Below are 23,039 nucleotides of genomic sequence, written 5' to 3' on the forward strand. Positions count from 1 at the left end.
TTTATTCAGTTTTGTTAAACAGCCAGTAAACACTTTTATATAATCATTGTCATTTTTTTGGAGTCTTACATACAATGCTTTTCCCCCACCAATTATATATTCTTATCCACCTTTTTCCGAATATTGTCTCATCTTTACCGTGTAATAACATAGTCCGTTTATCCAATTCGGCTATCTCCAGCGGTTTCTTAACTATATCTAATCTAGAGGGTAATTTATCTGATTTCCAACATTGGGCTCATAATTCTTGATGAAGTTAAAATATATGTTAATAAAGATCTGTATTCGCTTCCTAGGTTGTCTGGAATTGTATTTAACGTATATTTCTGGTACCAAATCCACATTAATATTCATCATTTCTAATATAATCTGTTTTATACTTTTCCAAAACTTTTGCATCCTACAACGTTTCCACCACATGTGAAAAAACGTTCCTATATTCTTACATTTCCAGCAATTTTTTGAAGTTTGAGGTGCAAATTTTCCAATTTTATCTGGTGACCAATACCATCTATGAAACATCTTATATAAATTTTCTTTATATGCTGTTGAACTGATATATCATAGACTTCCATATTTTGGCCCAGTCGTCAATATCTATCGTATAGCCCATATCTTTCATCCATGCTACCATTCAGGGTTTAACCATCTCATCTTGCAAATATTGTTCTATCAGAAAGGTATATACTTTTTGTATTAACTTATCACTGGTTGACAACCAAATTTTATCTAGTTCATTGTTTCCCGTATAGAACCCCGTAGTTTTATCTTTGCTGTATATAGATTTAAGTTATGTACTTTCCCATCATGTTAAGTGTTTCATTGCTATGTCCAAGTTTTTAATCTTGTTTTTTTTATCTAGTATATTTTTATATGTTTCTATCTTGTCTTTAGTCAGAAGGTTTGGTTTTATGAATGCTTCAAGTGGGGAAACCCACCGTGGTATTTTCTCATAATATTTTTCTTTCAGGTTCCGCCAATATCTTATCAGAGATCCCCTAATTATATGTTGATGGAAATTTGCATGAACTTTATATTCGTCATACCAAATATAGGCATTCCAACCCAATAAGATCATATCCTTCTAAGTTTAAAGTTCTTCTATCTTCTAATTTTATCCAGGTTTTAATCCAGGTTAAAGCCGCAGCTTGATAATAAATTTCCCAATTTGGAAATCCCATACCGCCTCTTTTTTTTTTTCCTTGTAAATATTTCTAATTCTTGTTTTTTTGGGATACCATACAAATTGTCTCGTCATTTTATCCAAATCTATAAAGAAGTTCTTTTTCTTTAGTATTGGTATATTTTGTGCTAGAAAGAGGAAGCGTAGTAAAATATTCATTTTTATAGTGGCTATTCTTCCCAGTAGTGATAATTGTAGATATTTCCATTTTAGAAGGTCTTTCTTGATTTCTTCCAATAATTTTTCGTAATTGTTTTCCATTAAACCACTATTTCTGTTAGTCATATGGATACCTAAGTAAACAATCTTGTTAGTTATTTCAAGTTTTGCGACCTTGGAGATCTCGTCTTTCTCTTCTTGTGTGCAATTCTTGGTCATTATCTTTGTGGGGTTTTTTTTGTATTTAATTTAAACCCTGCTACCTCTCCGTATTTTTGTATTGTGTCTAACAATGGTACTATCGAGGTCTCTGGCTCTTCCAAAATAAAGGCTAGGTGGTCCGCAAATGCTTGGAGTTTGAAGTCTTCATCTTTAACTTTCAGTCCTTTTATTTGCTTGTTTTCTCTTACTAGATCATTTAATGTTTCTAAGACAAAGATAAACAGTAATGGAGATAAGGGGCACCGTAAGGGAAGATCTTGTCTCACTAACCTGTTAAGTGTTTTTTGAGGAAGTAAACAAACATGTGGACAAGGGGGATCCAATAGATGTTGTTTACCTTGACTTCCAGAAAGCTTTTGATAAAGTTCCTCATCAAAGGCTCCTAAGTAAGCTCAATAGTCACAGGATAAAAGGACAAATCCTCTTGTGGATCAAAAACTGGCTAATTAATAGGAAACAGAGAGTGAGTATAAATGGGCAATTTTCTCAGTGGAGGGTGGTAAGCAGTGGGGGTACCACAGGGATCAGTACTTGGTCCGATGCTTTTTAATTTGTTTATTAATGATTTGGAGTTGCGAGTAAGCAGTGAAGTGGCTAAATTTGCAGATGACACAAAGTTGTTTGTTTAATTTTATTTATTATTGTATTTCTATCCCGCCCTCCCCGCGAATGGGCTCAGGGAGGCTCACAGACAAGGGCAACATGTGCCAATATAAAACAATAAAAGCAGATAAAACAGCATACTTAACAATAATAAAGTGCTCAGTGATGTTACCCAGTTAAGCACATCAAGATGGTGACCTATAGGTGTTACCAAAAAGCTTGTTTCAGTGGTACTGATCCATCAGAACACTGTGGCTGTTCAGGGTGGTGAGAACCAGGGAGGATTGTGAGGCACTCCAAAGGAATCTGTCGAGGATGGGCGAGTGGGCGTCAACGTGGCAATGGGGTTCAATGTGGCCAAGTCCAAATTGATGCACATTGGAGCCAAATCCTAACACATTGATGGGTCCAAACTGGCAGAGACTGACCAAAAGAGAGATCTTGGAGTTGTAGTAGGTAACTCAATGAAAATGTCGAGACAGAGTGTGACTGCAATAAAAAAGGCCAAAGCTATGCTGGGGATTATTAGGAAGGGAATTGAAAACAAATCAGCCAGTATCATAATGCCCCTGTATAAATCGATGGTGTGACCTCATTTGGAGTACTGTGTGCAGTTCTGGTCACCACACCTTAAAAAGGATATTATAGCATTGGAAAAAGTGCAGAAAAGGGCAACTCGAATGATAAAAGGGTTGGAACACTTTCCCTATGAAGACAGGTTAAAACGCTTGGGGCTCTTTAGCTTGGAGAAACAACGGCTGAGGGGTGACATGATCGAGGTTTATAAGATTATGCATGTGATAGAGCAGGTAGAGAAAGAGGTACTTCTCTCTCTTTCTCACAGTACTAGAACTTGTGGGCACTCCATGAAATTGCTGGGCAGTGAGGTTAGAATAGGTAAAAGGAAGTCCTCCTTCACCCAAAGAGTGATTAACACATGGAATTCACTGCCACAGGAGGTGGCAGCGGCTACAAGCATGGACGGCTTCAAGAGGGAATTAGATAAGCATCTGGAGCAGAGGTCCATCAGTGGCTATTAGCCACAAGGTATAGATAGGAACTCTCAGTCTGGGGTGAATGATGCTCTGTATTCTTGGTGCTTGGGGGGGGGGCAACAGTAGGAGGGCTCCTAGTGTCCTGGCCCCACTGCTGGACCTCCTGATGGTACCTGGTATTTTTGGCCACTGTGTGACAGAGTGTTGGACTGGATGGGCCATTGGCCTGATCCAACATTGGCTTCTCTTATGTTCTTATGTAAGAGATATTAAGCATATGGTACATACTTATTCTGTATTAAAATCCATGGCATTAACACCCGTTGTATATTATTTTTTCTAATGGTGGGATTCTAAGGTTCAGGACCCTGCCAGTTCCAACATTGTTACAAAAAAATCTGGACACACACGACCCGATCAGTTAAACAAGTATAAAGCCAACAGTCGTGTTAGTCTGACCCACAATCAAACAGTCATAAGACTTATAAAGAATGCTGTTTATGTATTGCAATTCAAGGATTTTCTATTGAGTTGTGTATCATGTTGTAGTGCTTTAGATTGCAATACATGAACAGCATTCTTTATAAGTCTTATGACTGTTTGATTGTGGGTCAGACTAACACGACTGTTGGCTTTATACTTGTTTACCGGTTCCAACATTGTGACAGAATGTAGTACCCAAAGTTGATAAATCTCATTTTATTTGGTTATTTAAAGCAGTCGTTCCAAAGTAGCAAGATACTTTGCATGAGTATGCTCTTTAACTTGATCCAGCTGTCTTTCCTATCTGTTTATTCAAATCTCATGAGAAGGTTTTGTTTGCCAGCCCGGAGATTTCATGTAAATCGCTTTTTCTTGAGCCCTCTTTTTAAAACAGTTTTAAGAATTGTTCAGTTGTTCAATATCATGCTGAGTTTATATTCTTGTCATAAACAGCTCCAATATTTCATTTCTAGCTGAATTAACTGCTGCTCATTTTGGTGGAGGCGGTGGTCTTCTTCGTAAGAAAGCTCTCTTGGGGCAGGAAAATGAAAAGGATGAAAAATGTAAATCGCGCAAGGAGCTCATTGAGGAACTAATTGCGAAATCCAAACAGGAAAAGGTAAATTCTGAGCATATAAACTGAAAATAAATTCTCTTGACTTTGTGGTGGAAGAGTACTGCTCTGTTTGGTCCTGGGAGGCATCTAGCAATTGTCCTGAGTCCCTCACCCAGCAACACTCTGCTCTCCCAGTTTGTCTAACCCTCGGAGGGTTTTCCGTCTCTCGCTTCTCTTCTGGTGCACTCCCATCAACTGGTCTTTTGAGGAAATTCCTGTCAAGGGGGCTAGTACTCCCGGCTTCTATTTCTATGGCACCATTCTAAGGCTCTGAATATGTCCCTGTCTCCCACTGAGCAGTGACCTTGGGTGTGTGTGGAATGCCTCTTGCACTTGTGCACTCCCAGGGAAATAGTGGTTCTCATCTCAAGACAACATTTTTCCTGCCTGGGCTAAATTGTGTAATGAAATTTTCCTCAGACTTTTTGACAACTGAAACTCCTGGCATGCATGCCTGCATATCACCTCAAACTCAGACCTTCTCAGGGGACTCGCTTTAAACTTTCAGTTTCCTTCAAGTTTAGAAAGGTCACTGTGTGTGAACCAGGAGGAGTTTTCAAAATACAGTCTTGAGTTTGTCAAGTAGTTTTGATTGTGCATGACCACATTTTCCTTGTGGAGGAGTTTGCAAATTAAGGGACTTGTGCTGTAATTATTTTCACTTCTGTGTTGTTGTTGTTTCTTTTTAGAGAGAGCGACAGGCTCAGAGAGAAAATACACTAGAACTTACAGAAAAACTTGACAATGATTGGAAAGAAATCCAAGCCTTTCTGTCCCACAAAGGTTCCAAATCAGAGACAAAACACAAAGTAGAGGAGAAGGTCAAGGTAAATGGTGTCATTCATTTTGTTCTTCTGTGTTGATGCTAGCTTTCTGTTTCTGACCGGGGCCCATGTTGATTTTAAAACTGTATGTAAGCTGCCCTGAGCCACTTCGGCAGAAGGGCGGGATAGAAATCTAACTAATAAATGCAAAATAAAATAAATAAATAGTGACTGGCATAGAGGGAGCAAGTTAGAAAAATCCTACACGCACCCCCCACACAGACAATAGTGCTGAGCTCCAGATATAGATAAAGTTGCTTCTCAGATGCTTAGTCCTGAACGTCAGACTATTTTACTATAAGGCAGGTGCCCTAATTGCTCCTTTAGCCCTGAATCTGTGTGGTATTTTGCTGTGGGGGGACTGTTCTCTCCCAGTTCAGTTTAGGGGAAACTTTCGTCCCTTTGCTCTTTTTTTCCCACAGGCACACCCACACCCACGTTACATTACAATGAAAGTTGTTAAGGTCTCTTTCAACTTTTGTAACTTTGAGTCTTCAGGGATGGTGCATGCAGATTTAGGACTGGAAACAATGTTTTTCTCTAATTTCAACTAAATACTTTCAAGACATTTTAAAGCTCAGAAGCGTCTCATGGCATGGGTTTCAACCCTCATCCCGACCTCCACCCCACATCCAGCCAGTATAACCTGTCAGGATATCTGCCAGACCAGTTTCTCCCCTGCTCTTCCTTTAACTGAAGCGCGTGTGCCTTCACGATGAGGTGTATTTTGGAGTCCTGGAGCAGGCAGAAGTTTGTCTTTGCTGCTCTGCTTTGCAGCCCGGGGCCATAGCTGAGTGTGCCAGACCAGGGAATAAGTAATAGGGAGTTTCCCCGTCTTCTGTAGTGCCAGACCGCTGATATCCAGGGGTGGATGGACACTTTTTTCTTCTCTAGCTTTGAACCTCACAATCTCGTGCTACAGCAAAACTTGGTTTTTTTCTGGTGGATTCTTCTGCATGCATGTATTCTGCAGAATACGCTGCCAGCATCATCCTTTGATCTGCAACTCTTTCTGCAGCCAGATGAATATGACATGATCGTTCGAGAGCTTGGATTTGAGATGAAGGCACAGCCCTGTGGCAGGATGAAAACTGAAGAAGAGCTGGCGAAAGAGGAGCAAGAGAGACTTCTCCAGCTGGAGGTATTGCTCCTGTTTGTGTTTTCTTTTGACCTGTTTCCAGTGGGTTTTCTGTGATTTTATGTAAGATGCTGTAACATCCTGAAATACAAATCTGTCAGCTTCATAATTTTGATATCGGTTTTCCTTTCCTTCTGTATTTTTGAAGTGTTATTGTTTGACCAAAAGTCAAAGTCCTTTAGCTCAGCTGAACATTGGTAACATAGTTTATTTTCAGGTCAGAAAACTTGACAGTGCCGCTACCTTAGGCTTTTCATGTGTTCTGGAGTATGTGTTCTCTCTTCTGCTATTTGAAAAGTGTAACAGCCTGAAAACGCTTCAGAAGTCTACAGATCAAGACAGGCAGTCGCTGCGTTTGTCTGTCTGTAGCAGCAGACATGGATCACTGCCTTGTCGTGGCGAGGGGGCTTGCGCGGTTCGATGAAGCTGTGGGCTATGCCGTGAAGGGCCACCCAAGATGGACAGGCCACAGCAGAGAACTCAGACCAAGTGTGATCCCCTGGAGACAGGAGGGCCTGGCGGGAGCTGGTCCATGGGGTCACGAAGAGTTGGACTCGACTGTGCGACTGAACAACAACAAGCAGCAGAAAAGAGTAAGAGTCCAGGAGCACCCTGAAGGCTAATGCCTTAAAGACTAATACCCTGCCACAAATGTTGTTAGTCTTTAAGGTGCTACTGGACTCTTCTTTCTACTGGAAGCCTACAGTAAAGCACAACTCAAAACAGCACAAAGACACCAATGAATTATCTGTCCTAACCAGTTGCACAACGTTATACGTTCCTTAGCTTCAATTCTATTCCTTTGGGTGGGGCAGAAATCTTTTTCTGCAGTGGTTCATTGTTTTGTAGTGGGAAGAGAACTTTGTAATGCTTTCTTGCAAAGTACGTAAGCAAGATTGGGTCCTGCCGATGTTCTACTGGTGGACACTGGTCTTCTCTCACCTTCCCCTCCCCCTAGAAGCCCCTGTAGTCCACAAAAAGGCATTGTTGTTGGTGGACCCTTGCAGATAAAAAAGCCAGTCTGGTCAGGAGCCTACAGTGAAGAAGGGAGTTGGGTGAGAGCATCTCTTTTCTATTGATGATGGACCTCCTGTAGAACTGAGCCTGTTACCTGAAGGGCCAAGGTTGCCCCCAATGACATCGTCCACTTCTGCGCTCCAATTACATGGGAAGGCAGTGCCCGGATTTTTGTTCACTATTCTTTATTTTGTACAGCTTCTTCTTTTAAGTCTTCTGTGTGAGCATTTCCTGATGTATCCTTAATTTCTGATAAGAAACGCAGGCCCCTCACAAGACTACTTGATCATTTGTGTGTCGTGTTCATCAAGGCTTAAAGACAAACACCCCATCAATATTTCTTGCATTCTGCCCAGGGTCTTTCTCGTATACCATATCTAGCAACCCTTCCAACAGTGTCTGCTGTAGCAAGTATATGCCTGGTTGTAATGATGTGGCACTGTTAATGAAGTGTTTATTTTTAATGATATTAAGATAGAAATTTGTGACAATGGGCAATATCTTCATGTGTATATAATGTCCTGTTGGGGTTTGGTCCTTCATCCACATTGAGCATTTTTATGATGTTTTGTTCTTGCAGATCCTTGTGGTACAGCTCACATTTTGCAAGATTCCCTTTTCTATGCTGAGGAAGAAGGGATTTAAACTATTCCCAAATGATGTTGATTTTATGGCATAGTAGCTTTTTTTTGTCGCAAGGACAGGGGGATGTACACCAAGGAATGTGCACATGAGAATTAAGGTGACTGTTCAATCAAGCAATGGTGCCAACCCAGCAGCTGGACTCAGTTAGCAGAACGTTTTGTTGATTAGAATTGTTAGTCATAACAAACGGTGACTGCCCATGATGGTCCTCTTAGCATATTCATATTTGCTGTGGTAGAAAAACCTGACCGGGTGTTGTCATTTTAAATTGCAGGCAGAGAGATTACGTCGAATGCATGGCGAAGATGACATTGACACCAAAAAGAAACCGAAGCACATTTCAGCTGATGATTTGGCAGATGGATTCATCCTAGATAAAGATGACAGGCGTCTTCTTTCTTATAATGTATGCTTCTCTGGTTTTTTGTGTTTTTTTTTGGGGGGGGGGGTGGCGGCTAAAAAGTTGGATCACAACCCAGCCCATGATATGGCAGGAGCAAATTGCAAGGTGGCCTCTATGTACATACGTAACTCAAAAGGCTGGCTCCTGGTAGCCTTTGCGCACCACACTTTTTAAGAAGGGCACCCTGTATTTTGAAGGCATTCAGTTGCTCCCACTGAGATTTATATCCGGAGTGGCCAAAATCTGGCTATTATTCTTCAAGGATGTGGAACCATTTATGTGTGGGGGGAAGTGACTGGGTAGATGGGCTGGTTTTGGGAGAATGCATAAAAAACTTTGCCAAATGCCAGTGTGGGAGCCTTAGAGAAGTGAAATCCAGTATGCTTGCTAGCACACACACACACACACACACCCCGCCTTGTGTTGTAGTGCACAGGCGATTCGCATGCTGCCGAATAATTCAACCTAGGAGGGAATCCAGAACTTGATGTATAGCATGAGCTTTGCATATGTAACGGCCTGGTTTGATCCCTGGCACCCCCGGGGGGCAAAGGACCTCTGGCAGCAGGGCTGAGGTTTCTCCTGGGGCCTTGGAGAACCTCTGCTGGACAAAACTAATTAGGTAGGTCAGTACTAGTCAGCCTCAGAGTAAGACAGGTTCATTGAGCCACGTAGGAGTTCCCCCCCCCCCCCCCCAATTTCATTGTGTGAAATGATAGTTGCCAGATGCTTGGAGGTGGTTTGCCCTGTCAGTGTATCTGTCGAGTCCGTCCTGAGAGTCAACAAGTACAGTGTGGAAACGTTACAGCAGCTCTTCTTCCACAGATGGCAGCTTGGCAGTGTGCCCACTGTTCTATATCATAACTTGATTGTAACATCTCATCAGTTTCAAATCCAACCGATTGAGAGTTATAGCTGGTAGTGTCACAATGAGCATTCATGTTGCATGTACGTGTTCGGGCTTTACCCGTAGCTGCTGCTCCTGCCCTTGCCTTGTGGAAACTGCTGGGCCACCCATTCATCCAAATTAGAAGGTCAAGGGCTGTGTCCTTGTTACCAAAAGCAATAGCAGTTTTAATGCAGAATAATTCCTCAGGTCAATCAATGTAACTCTGTTGAACAGGATGGAAGATTGAATATTGAAGATGACAAAGATGAGGATGTGGAAGAAAGTGTAGGGAGAACAGAAGACGACAGTGAGGAGGAGGAGGAGGAAAGTGAGGAAGGATCTGGAAGTGACGCAGATGCTGTCGACAGTCACTCTGATCTTGAATCAGACGATGGAAGTGTGGAAAAAGCCAGTGCAGGAGAAGAACGGGAAAAGATAAATGAAGGGAGCGAAAATAAATCACCATCTAAGGACCAAAACGCAAAGAAGAAAGCCGCCGGTCTGGAGCTGCCATATACGCTTGCTGGTAAGAGGAAATCTTAATGCTGTTTGGCGTCAGGGCATTCTGTAGAAGAGCTGCTTGGTGTCATTTTAAATGGTAGCCACAGCAGCACCACAGGGTCAGGCACGAGAAAGGGGGCGGTTTCTGAATGCCAGAGGGAATGTCCAGCATGCCAAAAAAAGAGACCTTACTCCAAGATCCTCCCGAGGGGCAACCCCGCCAGGGCCCTGGCATGTGTGTCTGCTGCTGCCTTAGAGCCCTGGTGGGATAGAGACAGATGCCAGAACTCTGTCCAGTGGCTTTGAAGGAATTGGGGCTCCTTGCCCTGTTTCAGAACTTCTATGCCAGGAAAAGCGCCAGGGACTCTCCCTCAGAGGGGCCAGCAGCAATGGAGTAGGACTTCCTTTTCTCTTAATGTCTCTGCATGACTCCCACCTAACTGAAGTGGTCACTGTAGTGGTCACCACAATGGCATGATGGGGCCTCTCCCAGACAAGGCTTGGTTCCCAAGTCTCCTAAGACTCGGGGAAAACTGACTCGCGGATACCCTACAACTTGCGAGTAGGTGCTGCGGCTTCGTTACTTTCCAAGCTGTGCTGGGTGACCTAGGTCCCCAGAAAAAAGGTTTCGGGAATGGGATCCACCGTTCCAGGGCCAACCTACGAACCCTACTTATGGTTTAGAAAACGTGGGGGGGACTCTCCCTCTCTCTTTCACCTGAATCTTGGCACGTCCTGAACCTTAGTTTAGGCCAAAAGGGATCATCTGTGTCCGCTTTTGCCAGGGCATCATCTTTTTTTCTTTTTTTTTTAATTTATAATTTTTATTTTCAATAACAACCAAAACAACACAGCTTAAGTAACATAGTTTGTCTAACTTTACATGACTTGCATATTAAAAAGCAATAAAAGCATTTAATAGAGCATTTATACAAAGCTTATATGTGTTTTCATGACGTTTTTTAATCATTTATTCAGGTGTCTTAACAACCTAACCTATTATAAACTCAACCTTCCCTCCCCCCCACCCCCCAAAAACATTTCTAAACGTTCTAAAATCAACATAAACATAGGAAATACAGGAACCAGCTTTACATAGCTGGTTAGATAGCCCAATGCTATCACCTGTTTCCCTAAAACTAGGAGCTACAAACTTTTACAACTCCCCCCGTTCCCCCTTCCCCAGTCATATTAAAGCATTTCAAACTACCCATTCAAAAGCATACAATATGTTTCCATTGTGTAATAATTATAAAGCTTGTCTGCTTCCAGTATATACTGGAAGTTTGCTGGATTTCAATGGAGACAATGGAAATAAGTTTCTTCTTTTAAAGGATCTTTTACCTCCCTCTGGTTCCATTGGAGTTTCTGTTTGCAGAGCTTGCATTAGCTGTTTTCCACTTTCTTCATCGTATGCATAAAAATGCTTGCCTTGATAATAAACATAAAGTTTACCAGAGGGTAACCATCGATATTTTTGCTTTAAATCCTGCAGCTGTTTGGTGGTTACTTTTAATTTTTTCCTGATCAGCAAAGCGTCTCTCGGGACATCCGGATAAATGGAAATTTGTTCTCCCATATATACAAAAGTTTTAGCATTTTGTGCCTCAAGTAGAATCCTTCTCCGTACTCTTATATCAGGTATTGTTATAAGAATGTCTCTTGGAGTATTTCGTTTAGTGTTATAATTAAGTCCTATACGAGTTGCATTAGTGATAATTGGAAATACACCTTCCTCAAGCTTCAATGCATTTGCTATGAAAGAGGCTACAAAAGAAATTAAATCTTCATTACCTCCTGCCTCCTCCGGAAATCCACGTAATTTCAAATTTGCAGCTTTTTGTTGAGTTTCCACAGTCAGTAAACGGTCTGTAACAGTAGATACATGCTCAGATAAATGTTTGATATTTGTCTGATTTTCTTTGCTATGCTCCAGCGCTGAATCTGCTTTCTCCACTGCTTGTGATACAGAGAGTTTAATTTCTTCAACATGTGATGTAACTTAGTGTAGTTATACGATTGATCAGGCTAGTTTCCATAGTCTTTAAGTAATCCAAAATTGTTGAGTCGGATGTCTGTTGTATGCTGCTCTCCGCCGGTTTTGCGATCGTCGCCATTTTGTCTTCGGTATGCTTGTTTAGGCCTCGTTTTTTCTCAGCCTCAAAAAGATCCTTAAGTAGCCGAGAATTACTGGAAACCCCTCCAATTCTTTTCTGCTCTCTCTTGCCCATATTGGGAGGTGGCTTTAGTGTGCTTCAAGGTAGTTTAAGCGTTTTTTTAAAGGAGAAGGGGTACTGTGGGACCGGGAGCTGCAAAGTTATGCGGCTGCTATCCTCGATAGCCCCGCCCCGCCCCCCTCGCCAGGGCATCATCTTGAACCCGAATTTAGGCCGAAGGGATCATCTGCATCTGCTTCGCCAGGGCAACGTCTTGAACCCAAGTTTAGGGGCAAGGGATCATCTGCGTCCTCTTGCCCAGGGCAACGTCTTGAACCCAAGGTTTAGGATGGGTGGTCACAGCCTATCTCCCAAGGCGCGTCTTGAACCTAGGTGCAGGTTTTGAGAGTGTGGGGGATCGGTGCCACACTTCTCTGACTGGATACCCGCTAACCAGCTGTTGAGGTTTGGGCGTCGCACCCTTAGATGAGGTTACCTCTAACTTATTTTGGAGGTTTTCCAGACAATGTGTCTGACGTGGGTACCTCTACCACGGCATCGCTTTGTTTGCAAAGCCGACTACGAGCGATGCTGCACTCAAAAAGAAAGTGTGTGTGTGTGTGTGTGTGTAGTGCTTGGTGCAACTGGGGACTAACTTATCGTCCTACAGTATTCATCTCGGCTCCCACCCGCGATAGACCGGAGCGCGGCGCGGGGCTGCTCCAAGGATTTCAGGACAGAAAGAAACAAAGAAAGCCCACCCACGATAGAGTGCTCCTCTCGAGCCAGGCACGCAGACAGCAACCTTTCACACAGCCTTCACCGGTCCCTGGAGGGAACGATTCCTCTACGTCTGCGCGTTTGAGAGACAGCGTGTTGACTCGCTGGCCGTCGTGCGCACAGGGCAATCCCAGCGGTGCCTCCAATTTCCTGTTAGCCAAATTGCGTTATCTACAGCAATTGGCAAATTTTAAACTGGGTGCTTGCCAACTATACCAAGGTCCTGTTCCCACCAAAGGGTTACCAGAGAAGGAATCGAGGCTGGTGTTAAAATAACTGTCTTTTACTTAAGAATATAAATCACATACAAACAATACTGATGCACTTACACATTCAATCAAGCTCCTCAGAAATACAGTATTAAAATAAGCACGTTTGCATTAGCAGGTGGGGTGATGAGAAAGGATACTTATCTGTCCTGAAGCTTGTTCGTTCCAATGAAGAATGGATGGGAAGAAATAGAATTCTAGGGAAGTTAACACGCGACCAGAACCAGCCAGCATGTGCGGGTCTCTTGACTGCAGATCAAGAGATCAAAGTAGAGGCAAGGGTTTGGGGATAGCAAGCTGGACAAAAGGGGAGTATAAAGCAGACAGGGGCTGTTGCGGGGGATGCTAGCTAGGAAGGGCCAGGTGAATGGTCCTTACCTTTCATAGGTGGTCCATTAGGTGGGAGGTAACAGTTCCAACCTGTGGACCCACCTACCTATTAGTCCGTCCCAAAAACAATCCTATTGGTTGCGTGTAGTGAGGGGTGGCTACCTAGAGGGTTGGACAATATTGTAACCTAAGACCTAACTCAATACGCAGCTTCACGCCTCCGAGTCTTCAGGCTGCGAGGGGGGGGAGGGAGTACAGAGTGCGCTCGGAGGCAGATGACCGGCCGGCCAGGGCAGACGCAGCTTCATGCGGCTGACACAGGGTGCACACCAAGCGCTCTTTGGAAGCTTGCGCTGTCAGGAGCTTCCCCACCTTCCATTGGCCGTGTCACCGACCTGCCATTCAAGCCTACTGCCCTGCCATGGGCTGGGAGGTGGGAGGCAAGCCCTGTGTCTGAGGACGCCCTGGCAATGCGCCCCACGCCGCGCCCGGGTTCCCCCCCCCTTTTGCCAACTCGCCCGGCAAACCGCACAGACGGAACAGCCTTTCTGAAGCCTCCCCCACCCACCTCGCTTCTCTCTCCCACCTGGGAAGCCGGATTCCTTCCGCCGCCCTCGCTCGCCTGCAGTTTAAACCCCCTCCCCTTCTCAGCGGCCCGTCCAAGCGAGCCGCTGGAAGGGGACGCGGTTCTCAGCCCCGCCTTCCGCCACCTGCCCTTTCCTGTCTGTGTCGCCTTGCTCAACCTCCCCGTGCGCCTGGTGAGGGACCCTGCCTGTCTTCGCGGGATGCGGACTCACGCCAACGGGCGGCGGCCCCCTTTCCCCATAGGAACCAATGGGAGTAGACCTGGCCTCCCTCTTGCCATAGGAAACCATTGGAGTAGACCTGGACTCCCCTTTCCCCATAGGAACCCATGGGAGTAGACCTGGCCTCCCCATCGGGATCCATGGGAGTAGACCTGGCCTCCCTCTCGCCCATAGCTATCCATGGGAGTACACTCATCCACCCTACCTGTCTAGGTGCCCATTGTCTCCGTCCACAATGGGCTTTGCTCCCTAGTGTAGAAATAAAGCAGAGATGTGGAGTGCGTTACTACCAACAATTCAGCAATGGGGGCTGCTTCTTCTCAAGTTGTTGTTTTGCTGACAACAATGGAGATGTGTGCTTCCTCACCAGGCTGGTAACTGTGTAGCTGAAACCTCATTCATGTGTTAAGGCTTATGCATGCACTTATGTGTGTGTGTGCACAGTGCATAGTGTGTGTAGCAGCAAATATAGTTCATAAAGCAAATATCAAGTTCATTCTCTAACAGCGGACTCTAATCTGGGAGAACTGGGTTTGATTCCCCACTCCTCTACTTGCACCTGCTGACATGACCTTGGGTCAAGGAGTCTGTAAGCCACTCTGAGACTCCCAAGTGAAGGGTGGGGTATAAATCCAATCTCATCATCTTCTTCTTCTTCTGATACCACGTCCTAATTATGTCACTGAGTTTTACCCTTCCTTTCCATTGGCATGCTCAGTTCTATTATGAAGATTACTATTGTGAAAGACTGGACTGTTACAGCAGTTCAGGGTAAGGCAATTCAATACAAGATGCCCTCTTACTGGGGAGGGGGAGGCCTGGATTTGGCCCCTTGCTTGGTGATCATCAGATAAATGTCTTTTAATGGTGGCAGCAGTGGTAGAGAGTTGAGGATCCTGCCCCTCCCTCTACTGCCGAGAGCTGGTTTCCTGTAGCCCTGTAGGGAACGGATTGTAGTGTTTGCATCTTGTTAATAAGGTTCCTTCTGTTTAAACTTGTGTCTGTTTTGCTTTTGCAACAGCTCCAGGATCCTATGAACAGCTTAAAGCATTATTGTTGGGGAGACCAGTGGAAGAGCAGCTGCTTGTGATAGAAAAGATCAAGAAGTCCAACCATCCAAGCTTTGCCGTGGCGAACAAAGCAAAGTTAGAAGTACGGGTTTTTCCTCTCTCGCAGTCCAATGAATGCACTATTCAAAGAGCAGTCTGGAAAAATACTTTGTTGACTAAGTGGAACAAGATAACATTTTGTATGCAAAAATTTATTCACTAACTTAAAAAATTGAAACATTGAACAGTGAAACAATGTGTTTTACAGAAACTGTTTGGATTCCTTCTGGAGTACATTGTGGAGCTGACAGCAAGGGAGCCTCCAGAACTGAAAACCATCGATAAGCTGGTTCTGTAAGTACAGCAACATTATTTCTCTACTTTTCAAGATAGAAGGGGAACTGGCTGCAAAACACCTTTGCCTTCCTTAGTTAGTATTACCTATGGTATAATATTATGTCTGTATCAGCATGAACTATGGTTAACATGAGCCAGCTTGGTATATTTATTTATTTATTTATTTTATCTTTCAACTTTCTACCCCGCTCGAACCCCCCACCCCAAGGGGGTCTCTGAGCGGCTTACAGTTAATCGATTATCCCTACCTATGGCCACATATACTGGGGATGGGGACTGCCGTACCGGCACCCTGTGGAGGGTCTTTGTTGATCTTCTTCCTCCCGGTCGGCTTGTCGGCTCGGCTTCCAGGCTTCCGGCTCTCACTTCCTCCTCCTCCTCACGGTCTTCCGGTGGCGGATCAGCAGGTCCCTCTGGCGCGCGGTATGCTCCGGCGCGGCTTAGGCTCCGCCGCGCCTACGCCTTCCACGATCGTCACGTCTCTTGGCTCCGCCTTCCGCCACGTCCGGTCCACCGTAGATGTTGCACTCAGTCACCATCTTTTGCCGCTCGCTGTTCTACAGGTTAGGAGTGCAGATTCTTATCTAGGAGAACCTGATTTGATTCCCCACTCCTCCACATGCAGCTGCTGGTGTGACCTTGGGTCAGTCACAAGATCTCTCAGAGCTGTTCTCTCAAGAGCAGGTCTTGAAAGAGCTCTCTCAGACCCACCTACCTCACAGTGTCTGTTGTGGGGAGGAGAAAGGAGATTTAAGCCGCCTGAGACTCCGAGTGAAGGGTGGAGTATAAATCCAATCTCCTCTTCTCTTCTTCATTAGTTTTAACTCAGGGAACCATTTTCAGCTCCTAGTTTTAACTAGAGATGTAAAATTTATGGAAACTGGAGCCACAGTAGGATTGCCAAGTCTTACCATGGCTTTAACGGGGGGAGTCCGGGATCCTTCCAGGAGTCTTCTTATGTGAGCGCTGCGATGACGCCGCCCGGAAGTGACATTATTGCGTCGGGCACGTTGAGGGCGGAGTCACAATCATTCGAGGGAAAACCATAGAGTTTTCCCTCGAATGATAGAGCGTCGCCCGCAACGTACATGACATGATGATGTCATCGCGCCAGGCACATCTGGCACTTTGGGGGCGGGGTTCCTCCTGGCGGCCCAATCTGGGCCGGGCGGGGAACGGGCCTCTTCCCTTCCCCCCCATGGGGACTTGGCAACCCTAAGCCACGGGGTGGGGAAGTGTTCTTTGTTCTCCCTTTTTTGTAAAAAAAATTGGAAATTTTGGGTAAAATTGAAATATATGCAATACTTACTGTCCTATCAAACCTAAATAATTTTACTGCTCTAACAGCATAACATGCATTATTTATAATTTAGCATATACAATTACAGTATTTGATTTATTTGTGCAATTTAAAAACTATAAATGCCTCAGTTTTGTACAAACAGAATCACAAATCTATCCAGTGTTTGAGAGAAAACCACATGCTGGTGCTCCCTGTGCTATCTTGGCACAGATACCCTAATTTTTGCTATCAGGTTAAAGACAGCTTAAGTTCTCAGCGAAACTTTCAGCTTTCCTCTAAGGCTCTGGTGTGGCTTCTGCCCCACCTCCTGATCTTTTTCTCTCTCTCCTACAAGGTAAGGAACTAAGCTACTTTTTACCTAGTCCGTGGGTAAACATGTCAGCGTGGTTTGAGAGAGCGGTGAAAAGGTCAAACCACATTCAGTCAAAAGGACAACAAGAAGGCCTGCAACTGTTAAGCATTGAAAGCCCTGCATGCTCCCCTCATGAGGATTAGGTGGTCTTCTAGATGCAGAAACACATCCTGGATTCAAGGGCTGTATCTTTCTGCAGCAGTGGTAGCCAAACTCGCTCAACGTAAGAGCCACATAGAATAAATGTCAGATGTTTGAGAGCCACAGGACAGGAACAGATATTACAAGTTTTTACTGAGAAATATGCAAATTTGCTTTTTATTATTAAATGAAACTGCTAAAAATAATAACAAAAGTAGGAAAAGCAGATACTGATAATGATATTTACTTGTCCGTGATATTTGTTTGCTAATGGAATTTAGCTTCCCCAGTCGCCCTGCCGGGAGCCACACGATATGTATGAAATAGCAGCATGCCCACCATGTCTTTAAAGGCATTTCATTCATTCTAAAAGAGACAATATTTTGTAAAAGCTTTTTTATACTTTGCAAAATCCCCCGTTTTTCCAAAAACGGGGGGAGGGGGGGAATGGGTTTTTTAAACCAAAGTTTTCTGGATTGCAGCGGTGGAAAATGGTCAGTAAAATCAGTTGTTGTTGTTGTTGTTCAGTCGCACAGTCGAGTCTGACTCTTCGCGACCCCATGGACCAGATCACGCCAGGCCTTCCTGTCTTCCGCCGTCCTCTGAATCAGTAAAAGTCAGTGTTTTCATCTTGGTCAGTAATTTGTCAGTTTTTTTTTTAAAAAAAATGGTCAGTAAAGTCAGTATTTCTTTAATTTTTGTGAATGCAGTTTGTATTTTTCTGCTTTCATTACTGCATTTTTGGGGAAACACAATGACTTCCCAGTGAGAAGACAGGTTATTTTCTGTTTAGTTATGAAGTACTTTAAGGAGTTTATTCCTAAGAGTAAAAGTGATCTGGTGAAATCTTCCACAAAGTATAGAAACATAATTAACCTCTTAAAACATGAGACAATGAAAGTGGAGGTGGTGGATATTGTGGGATTCAACATGGCCCAGCTCATGCTAGAAGGAGTTGAGAAAGCAATGGAAGAAGAGGACAAGGGGGGGAAATGCTTGTGAATGGAGTGCAGAAAACTGTTGAGAAAGAAAGAGTTCGTGAATAACTTTATTTATTGATTTATTCAATTTATGCCCTGCCAGCTTACAAAGAGATTAAACATATAGGTAACAGATTATATACAAGCGTAAAACAAATAACAAAACTCTACATTATCATAAAGTGCTAGTAAGTGATCGGGTACTTATAAGAATGCTTACAGAAGGCAGAACCAATACTAGTGTTGTAATCAGATGATCTATATTGATGATTGGCTCATCTTGGTCTCTATATTTGGGCAACAGCACAGCCAAGACCAGGGCACTGTCACTTCTCAGTTATTTGATGTTATTTGGTGTGGCTCCTTAGTCGAAGGCCTGGTGGAAGAGCTGCATCTTGCAGGGCCTGCAGAAATGTAAAAGGTCCTGAGGGTCTCTTCTGGGAGCTCATTCCACCAGTACGGAGCCACCACTGAGAAGGCCCTGGCCCTGGTTCTGGCCAGCCTGGCATCTTTAGGACCTGGGAGGCCCATTGATTTTGTGACCCTGAGCGCAGTGCTCTCTGGGGAACGTGTGGGGAAAGATGTTCCCTCAGGTATGTTGTCCCCTGACAATATAGGGCTTTAAAGGTAAGTACCAGCACCTTGAAGCAAATTCGGTATGCTATCGGCAGCCAGTGCAGTGCTTTCAGCACAGGCTGGATGTGCTCCTGCACACGGAGGCCCATCAGAAGCCTGGCTGCAGCATTTTGCAATATTTGGGTCAAGGGCACCCCACGTAGAGAGCATTACAGTAGTCCAATCTCGAGGTGGCCATCGTATGGATCACTGTTGCCAAGTCCTTGCATTCGAGGAAGGGAACCAACTGCCTAATCAGCCAGAGGTGGTAAAAGGCTTACTTGGCAGTGGCTGCTACCTGGGCCTCCATTGTTAGGGAGGCATCCAGGAGTACTCCCAAGCTCCTAACCTCCGGCACTGGCACCAATGCTGCCCCATTGAAAGTAGGATCCCTACCCTTGGGCCTCCCCAGCTCAGGCACAGGACCTCTGTCTTCGTCGGATTCAATTTCAGTTGGATCAGTCTGAGCTAACCTGCCACTTGCAGTGCCCAGTCCAGATCTTCCGGTGTAGAGTCAAACTTGGCCACCCAGCAACAGTTGGAGCTGGGTGTCATCCGCATACTGGTGACATCCCAGCCCATGCCTCCAGGCAATCTGGGCAAGGAGGCGGATGTAGATATTAAATAACATTGGGGACAGCACCGCCCCTTGGGGCACTCCACAAATCAGTGGGTGTCTTTGAGATAGCTGCTCCCCTAGCGCCACCCTTTGTCCCCCATCCTGAAGGAAGGAAGCCAGCCATTGCAAGGCAGGCCCCTGGACTCCAGTATCGGCGAGGCGGTGGATCAGTAGCTGATGGTCGACCGCGTTGAACGCCGCCAACAGCTCCAACAGCAACATCACTGCCAATCTGCCCTGATCCAGATGCCTCTGGAGGTCATCTGTGAGGGCGACCAGTGCCATCTCCGTCCCGTGGCCTGGGCAGAAACTGGACTGGAAAGGATCTAGAATGGAAGAGTCATCCAAAAAGCTCTGTAGCTGAATTGCCAGGGCCCTCTCAGTTATTTTGCCCAAATAGGGCAGATTGGAGACTGGCCGGTAATTAGCCAAACCAGCCAGATACAGAGATGGCTTTTTCAGGAGGGGACGGACCACAGCTTCCTTGAGTGCCCTAGGGAACTGTCCCTCCGAGAAGGTCTTGTTGATAATCTCCCTTAGGGCATTTCAAAACCCATCATGGCCAGCTTTAATTAGCCATGATGGGCTAATTAATCAAGGCAGCACATGGTAGGACGTACAGTTAAGAGCAGTTTGTCAACTTCCTCCAGGCTGAGCAGACTGAAATAATCCATAACCTGACTAGAAGACGTGCACGGAGCCTCGAGTTCACTTACTGTCTCAACTGTGGTGGGGAGGTCACGGCGAAGCGACAGGACTTTATCTGCAAAGTAGCTCACAAAGGTCTCACAGTGTCAGGTAGCCCTGTCATAGCATTGGTATGTGGGGGTGATATTCTCCTCCTCGTTCCCAGTGCTTCCCTGCCCAGCTACTGAGTGCTATCGCTATTTTGACCTTGTTGCCAGCTGCACTTAGGCGGCTGGGGACCTTAACGGCTCTAGGCTTTGCTTGCTTGCTCGCTTGCTTCAGCCCGTGCGCGCAAACCATAACCATTGCCTTAAGCTATTGGGGGGGTAGTTTGATATTCCTATAAGTCAGAAGCCCCTAATCCAACAGGCTATTCTTGACACAAGCTGTATACGTTAGGGGTGTGCAAAAAAAAAAAATTCGGTAAAATTCGGATTCGGGTTTATTGAACCCGATTTTTTTCGGGAAACCCGAAAAAACCCGAATTTCTATATCGGTAAACCATAGATATCCGAAAATTTTCGGAAAACTCGAAAAATTCGGGTCCATTATAACCAATGGGGCCATTGAAGTCAATGGCAAAAAACCTCTTGAAACTTTGCGGGGGGCTGGGGGGGAGGGGGTAGAGCCTCCAAATTTGGACCGTGGCTGCTGAAGCCTCTCCCCGAAAGACCCCCAAAGTTTCGAGAAGATTGGTCCAGGGGGTCCGATTCCAGGGGCGTCCAAAGAGGGTGCCCCCAGTCCCCCCAGATCAGCTTGCTGTATTCCCGGTTTGCCGCCGAAATTCGGCGGCAATGCATTTCAATGGGATTTTAACCTTCTGCTTTCCTTTTTGCAGACCCCTGGGGGGGGTTAGAGGGAGAGGCTCCAAACTTGGAGGGTGGTTACTGGAACCTCTCCCCAACATGCCCACCAAATATCAAGAAGATTGGACCAGGGGGTCCAATTCTATGGGCCCCCAAACAGGTTGCCCCCATCCCTCCATTGTTCTCTATGGTGGGAAAAAAAATACTTTTTTTCCCACCATAGAGAACAATGGAGGGATGGGGGCAACCTGTTTGGGGGCCCATAGAATTGGACCCCCTGGTCCAATCTTCTTGATATTTGGTGGGCATGTTGGGGAGAGGTTCCAGTAACCACCCTCCAAGTTTGGAGCCTCTCCCTCTACCCCCCCCTAGGGGTCTGCAAAAAGGAAAGCAGAAGGTTAAAATCCCATTGAAATGCATTGCCGCCGAATTTCGGCGGCAAACCGGGAATACAGCAAGCTGATCTGGGGGGACTGGGGGCACCCTCTTTGGATGCCCCTGGAATCGGACCCCCTGGACCAATCTTCTTGAAACTTTGGGGGTCTTTCAGGGAGAGGCCTGAGCAGCCACGGTCCAAATTTGGAGGCTCTACCCCCTCCCCCCCAGCCCCCCGCAAAGTTTCAAGAGGTTTTTTGCCATTGACTTCAATGGCCCCATTGGTTATAATGGACCCGAATTTTTTCGGGATTTTTTTTCGGGATTCGGGAAAATGCATAGGAAGCCATTTCGGGATTGCAAAAGCCGAAAAAAGCCGAAAAACGTTATTTTCGGCTTTTTTTTCGGTTCGGGATCCCGAAATGCACATCCCTAGTATACGTTATCTTTAGTACTGGACTACCAATAAACACTTATCTTCTAAAAAAGCCTTTGTGTGGTGTGACCTGCCTAGAGACTCTGACACACAGCCAGTGTCCAATTCCCTAACATTTGGTCTGCCTTGTGGCAGAACAGTCATAGACCGAATTATTCTAAATAATTGGGCTGGGCATGAGCTCGCAGATGCAATCGTGGCCACATAATACTCTCAGAGGCCTTGACTACCATCTCATAGGATCTCATAAACATCCTATAAGAAGTTCTTGTGGCTCTGTCGCAGGCGCACCGCTACTGTGTCTAGCCATCTTAGCCTTCGCTTCATCAGCCACAACTCCTAGGTAAACCAAGGAGCCAGCCTAGAGTGAGGGCGCAGAGGGCGTCGGGGAGTGATCTCATCGATGGCTGCTGAGAGTCAGCTGTGCCAATCCTCCACAAGCTCATCTAACAAGCCGCCAGGGGGCATCGGATCCCGCAGGGCCATTTGGCACCACATAGGGTCCATTAGGCTCCGCAGGGGAGTTGAAACCTGTTCGCCTTCCAAACAGGGTCGAGGTGAAACATTCAGATGGGCCTTCTTCAGGGTATGATGGTCTGACCATGGCACTGCTAAGGCAGTGACCCAGTCCACTGTGACCCCTGCCGTGAAGATCAGATCGAGCGTGTGTCCGGCCCGGTGAGTGGGAGTTGTTACATATTGGGAGAGTCCCAGCGCCCCCACGGAGGACACTAGGTCCATTGCTTGAGTGGAGGCCACATTGTCCGCATGGACATTGAAATCACGCAGGGTGTCCCAATGCCCAGGCCTCCACGGCCTCCACCAGGGATGGCAGGTTGCTGGCCGGTTCTTTTTTCATCAAAAAACCAAAGATAAAGTAAAAGCAAAGACAAGTCTTATCTTACAGTAATTATGTTTTGTTGTCATAATTATTACTTTATGTTTGATTTTTAATACGTTTTTGTTGTTTTAAAAATTAGCACATACTGCAAATAATAAAAGGGAATCTTTTTTGCCTTAAATTTTGTACAATAATGAAAACATTGTCTATTCATTAAAAATCCAATAAAAAGTGTGCAATCCTTTTATCTGGGTCACATCTAACTATGGGGCTGGCTATGGGGATGGTGGAGGCCAGATAATCATTTTTAATGAAGTCCTAGTTTTACGTTTAAAACGCTAGCTTCTCAGTAGGCTGACATTAAATTGTTAAGTAATTTGTCAGTTTTTGACAGTATTTGGTCAGTTTTTTTGGAATTTTGGTCAGTAAAATCAGTATTTTTGACCCTCTCAGTAGTTT

At 45.2% G+C, this 23,039-nt stretch overlaps 1 protein-coding gene across 1 annotated transcript in view; it reads left to right on the forward strand.

The window, feature by feature from the left end:
* The window catches only part of NOP14 (NOP14 nucleolar protein), a 55,011-nt gene that overhangs the window by 11,984 nt on the left and 19,988 nt on the right, over positions 1–23,039 (forward strand). The window contains exons 4-10 of the mRNA XM_015420648.1: positions 4,119–4,264; positions 4,951–5,088; positions 6,104–6,226; positions 8,160–8,291; positions 9,412–9,703; positions 15,041–15,171; positions 15,337–15,422. Coding sequence (XP_015276134.1) covers positions 4,119–4,264; positions 4,951–5,088; positions 6,104–6,226; positions 8,160–8,291; positions 9,412–9,703; positions 15,041–15,171; positions 15,337–15,422 — 1,048 coding nt within the window. The remainder of the gene's footprint in view (positions 1–4,118; positions 4,265–4,950; positions 5,089–6,103; positions 6,227–8,159; positions 8,292–9,411; positions 9,704–15,040; positions 15,172–15,336; positions 15,423–23,039) is intronic.

The sequence above is a fragment of the Gekko japonicus genome, unplaced genomic scaffold (assembly GCF_001447785.1).
Source record: "Gekko japonicus isolate JY-2015 unplaced genomic scaffold, Gekko_japonicus_V1.1 scaffold1162, whole genome shotgun sequence".
NCBI classification, from domain to species: domain Eukaryota; kingdom Metazoa; phylum Chordata; class Lepidosauria; order Squamata; family Gekkonidae; genus Gekko; species Gekko japonicus.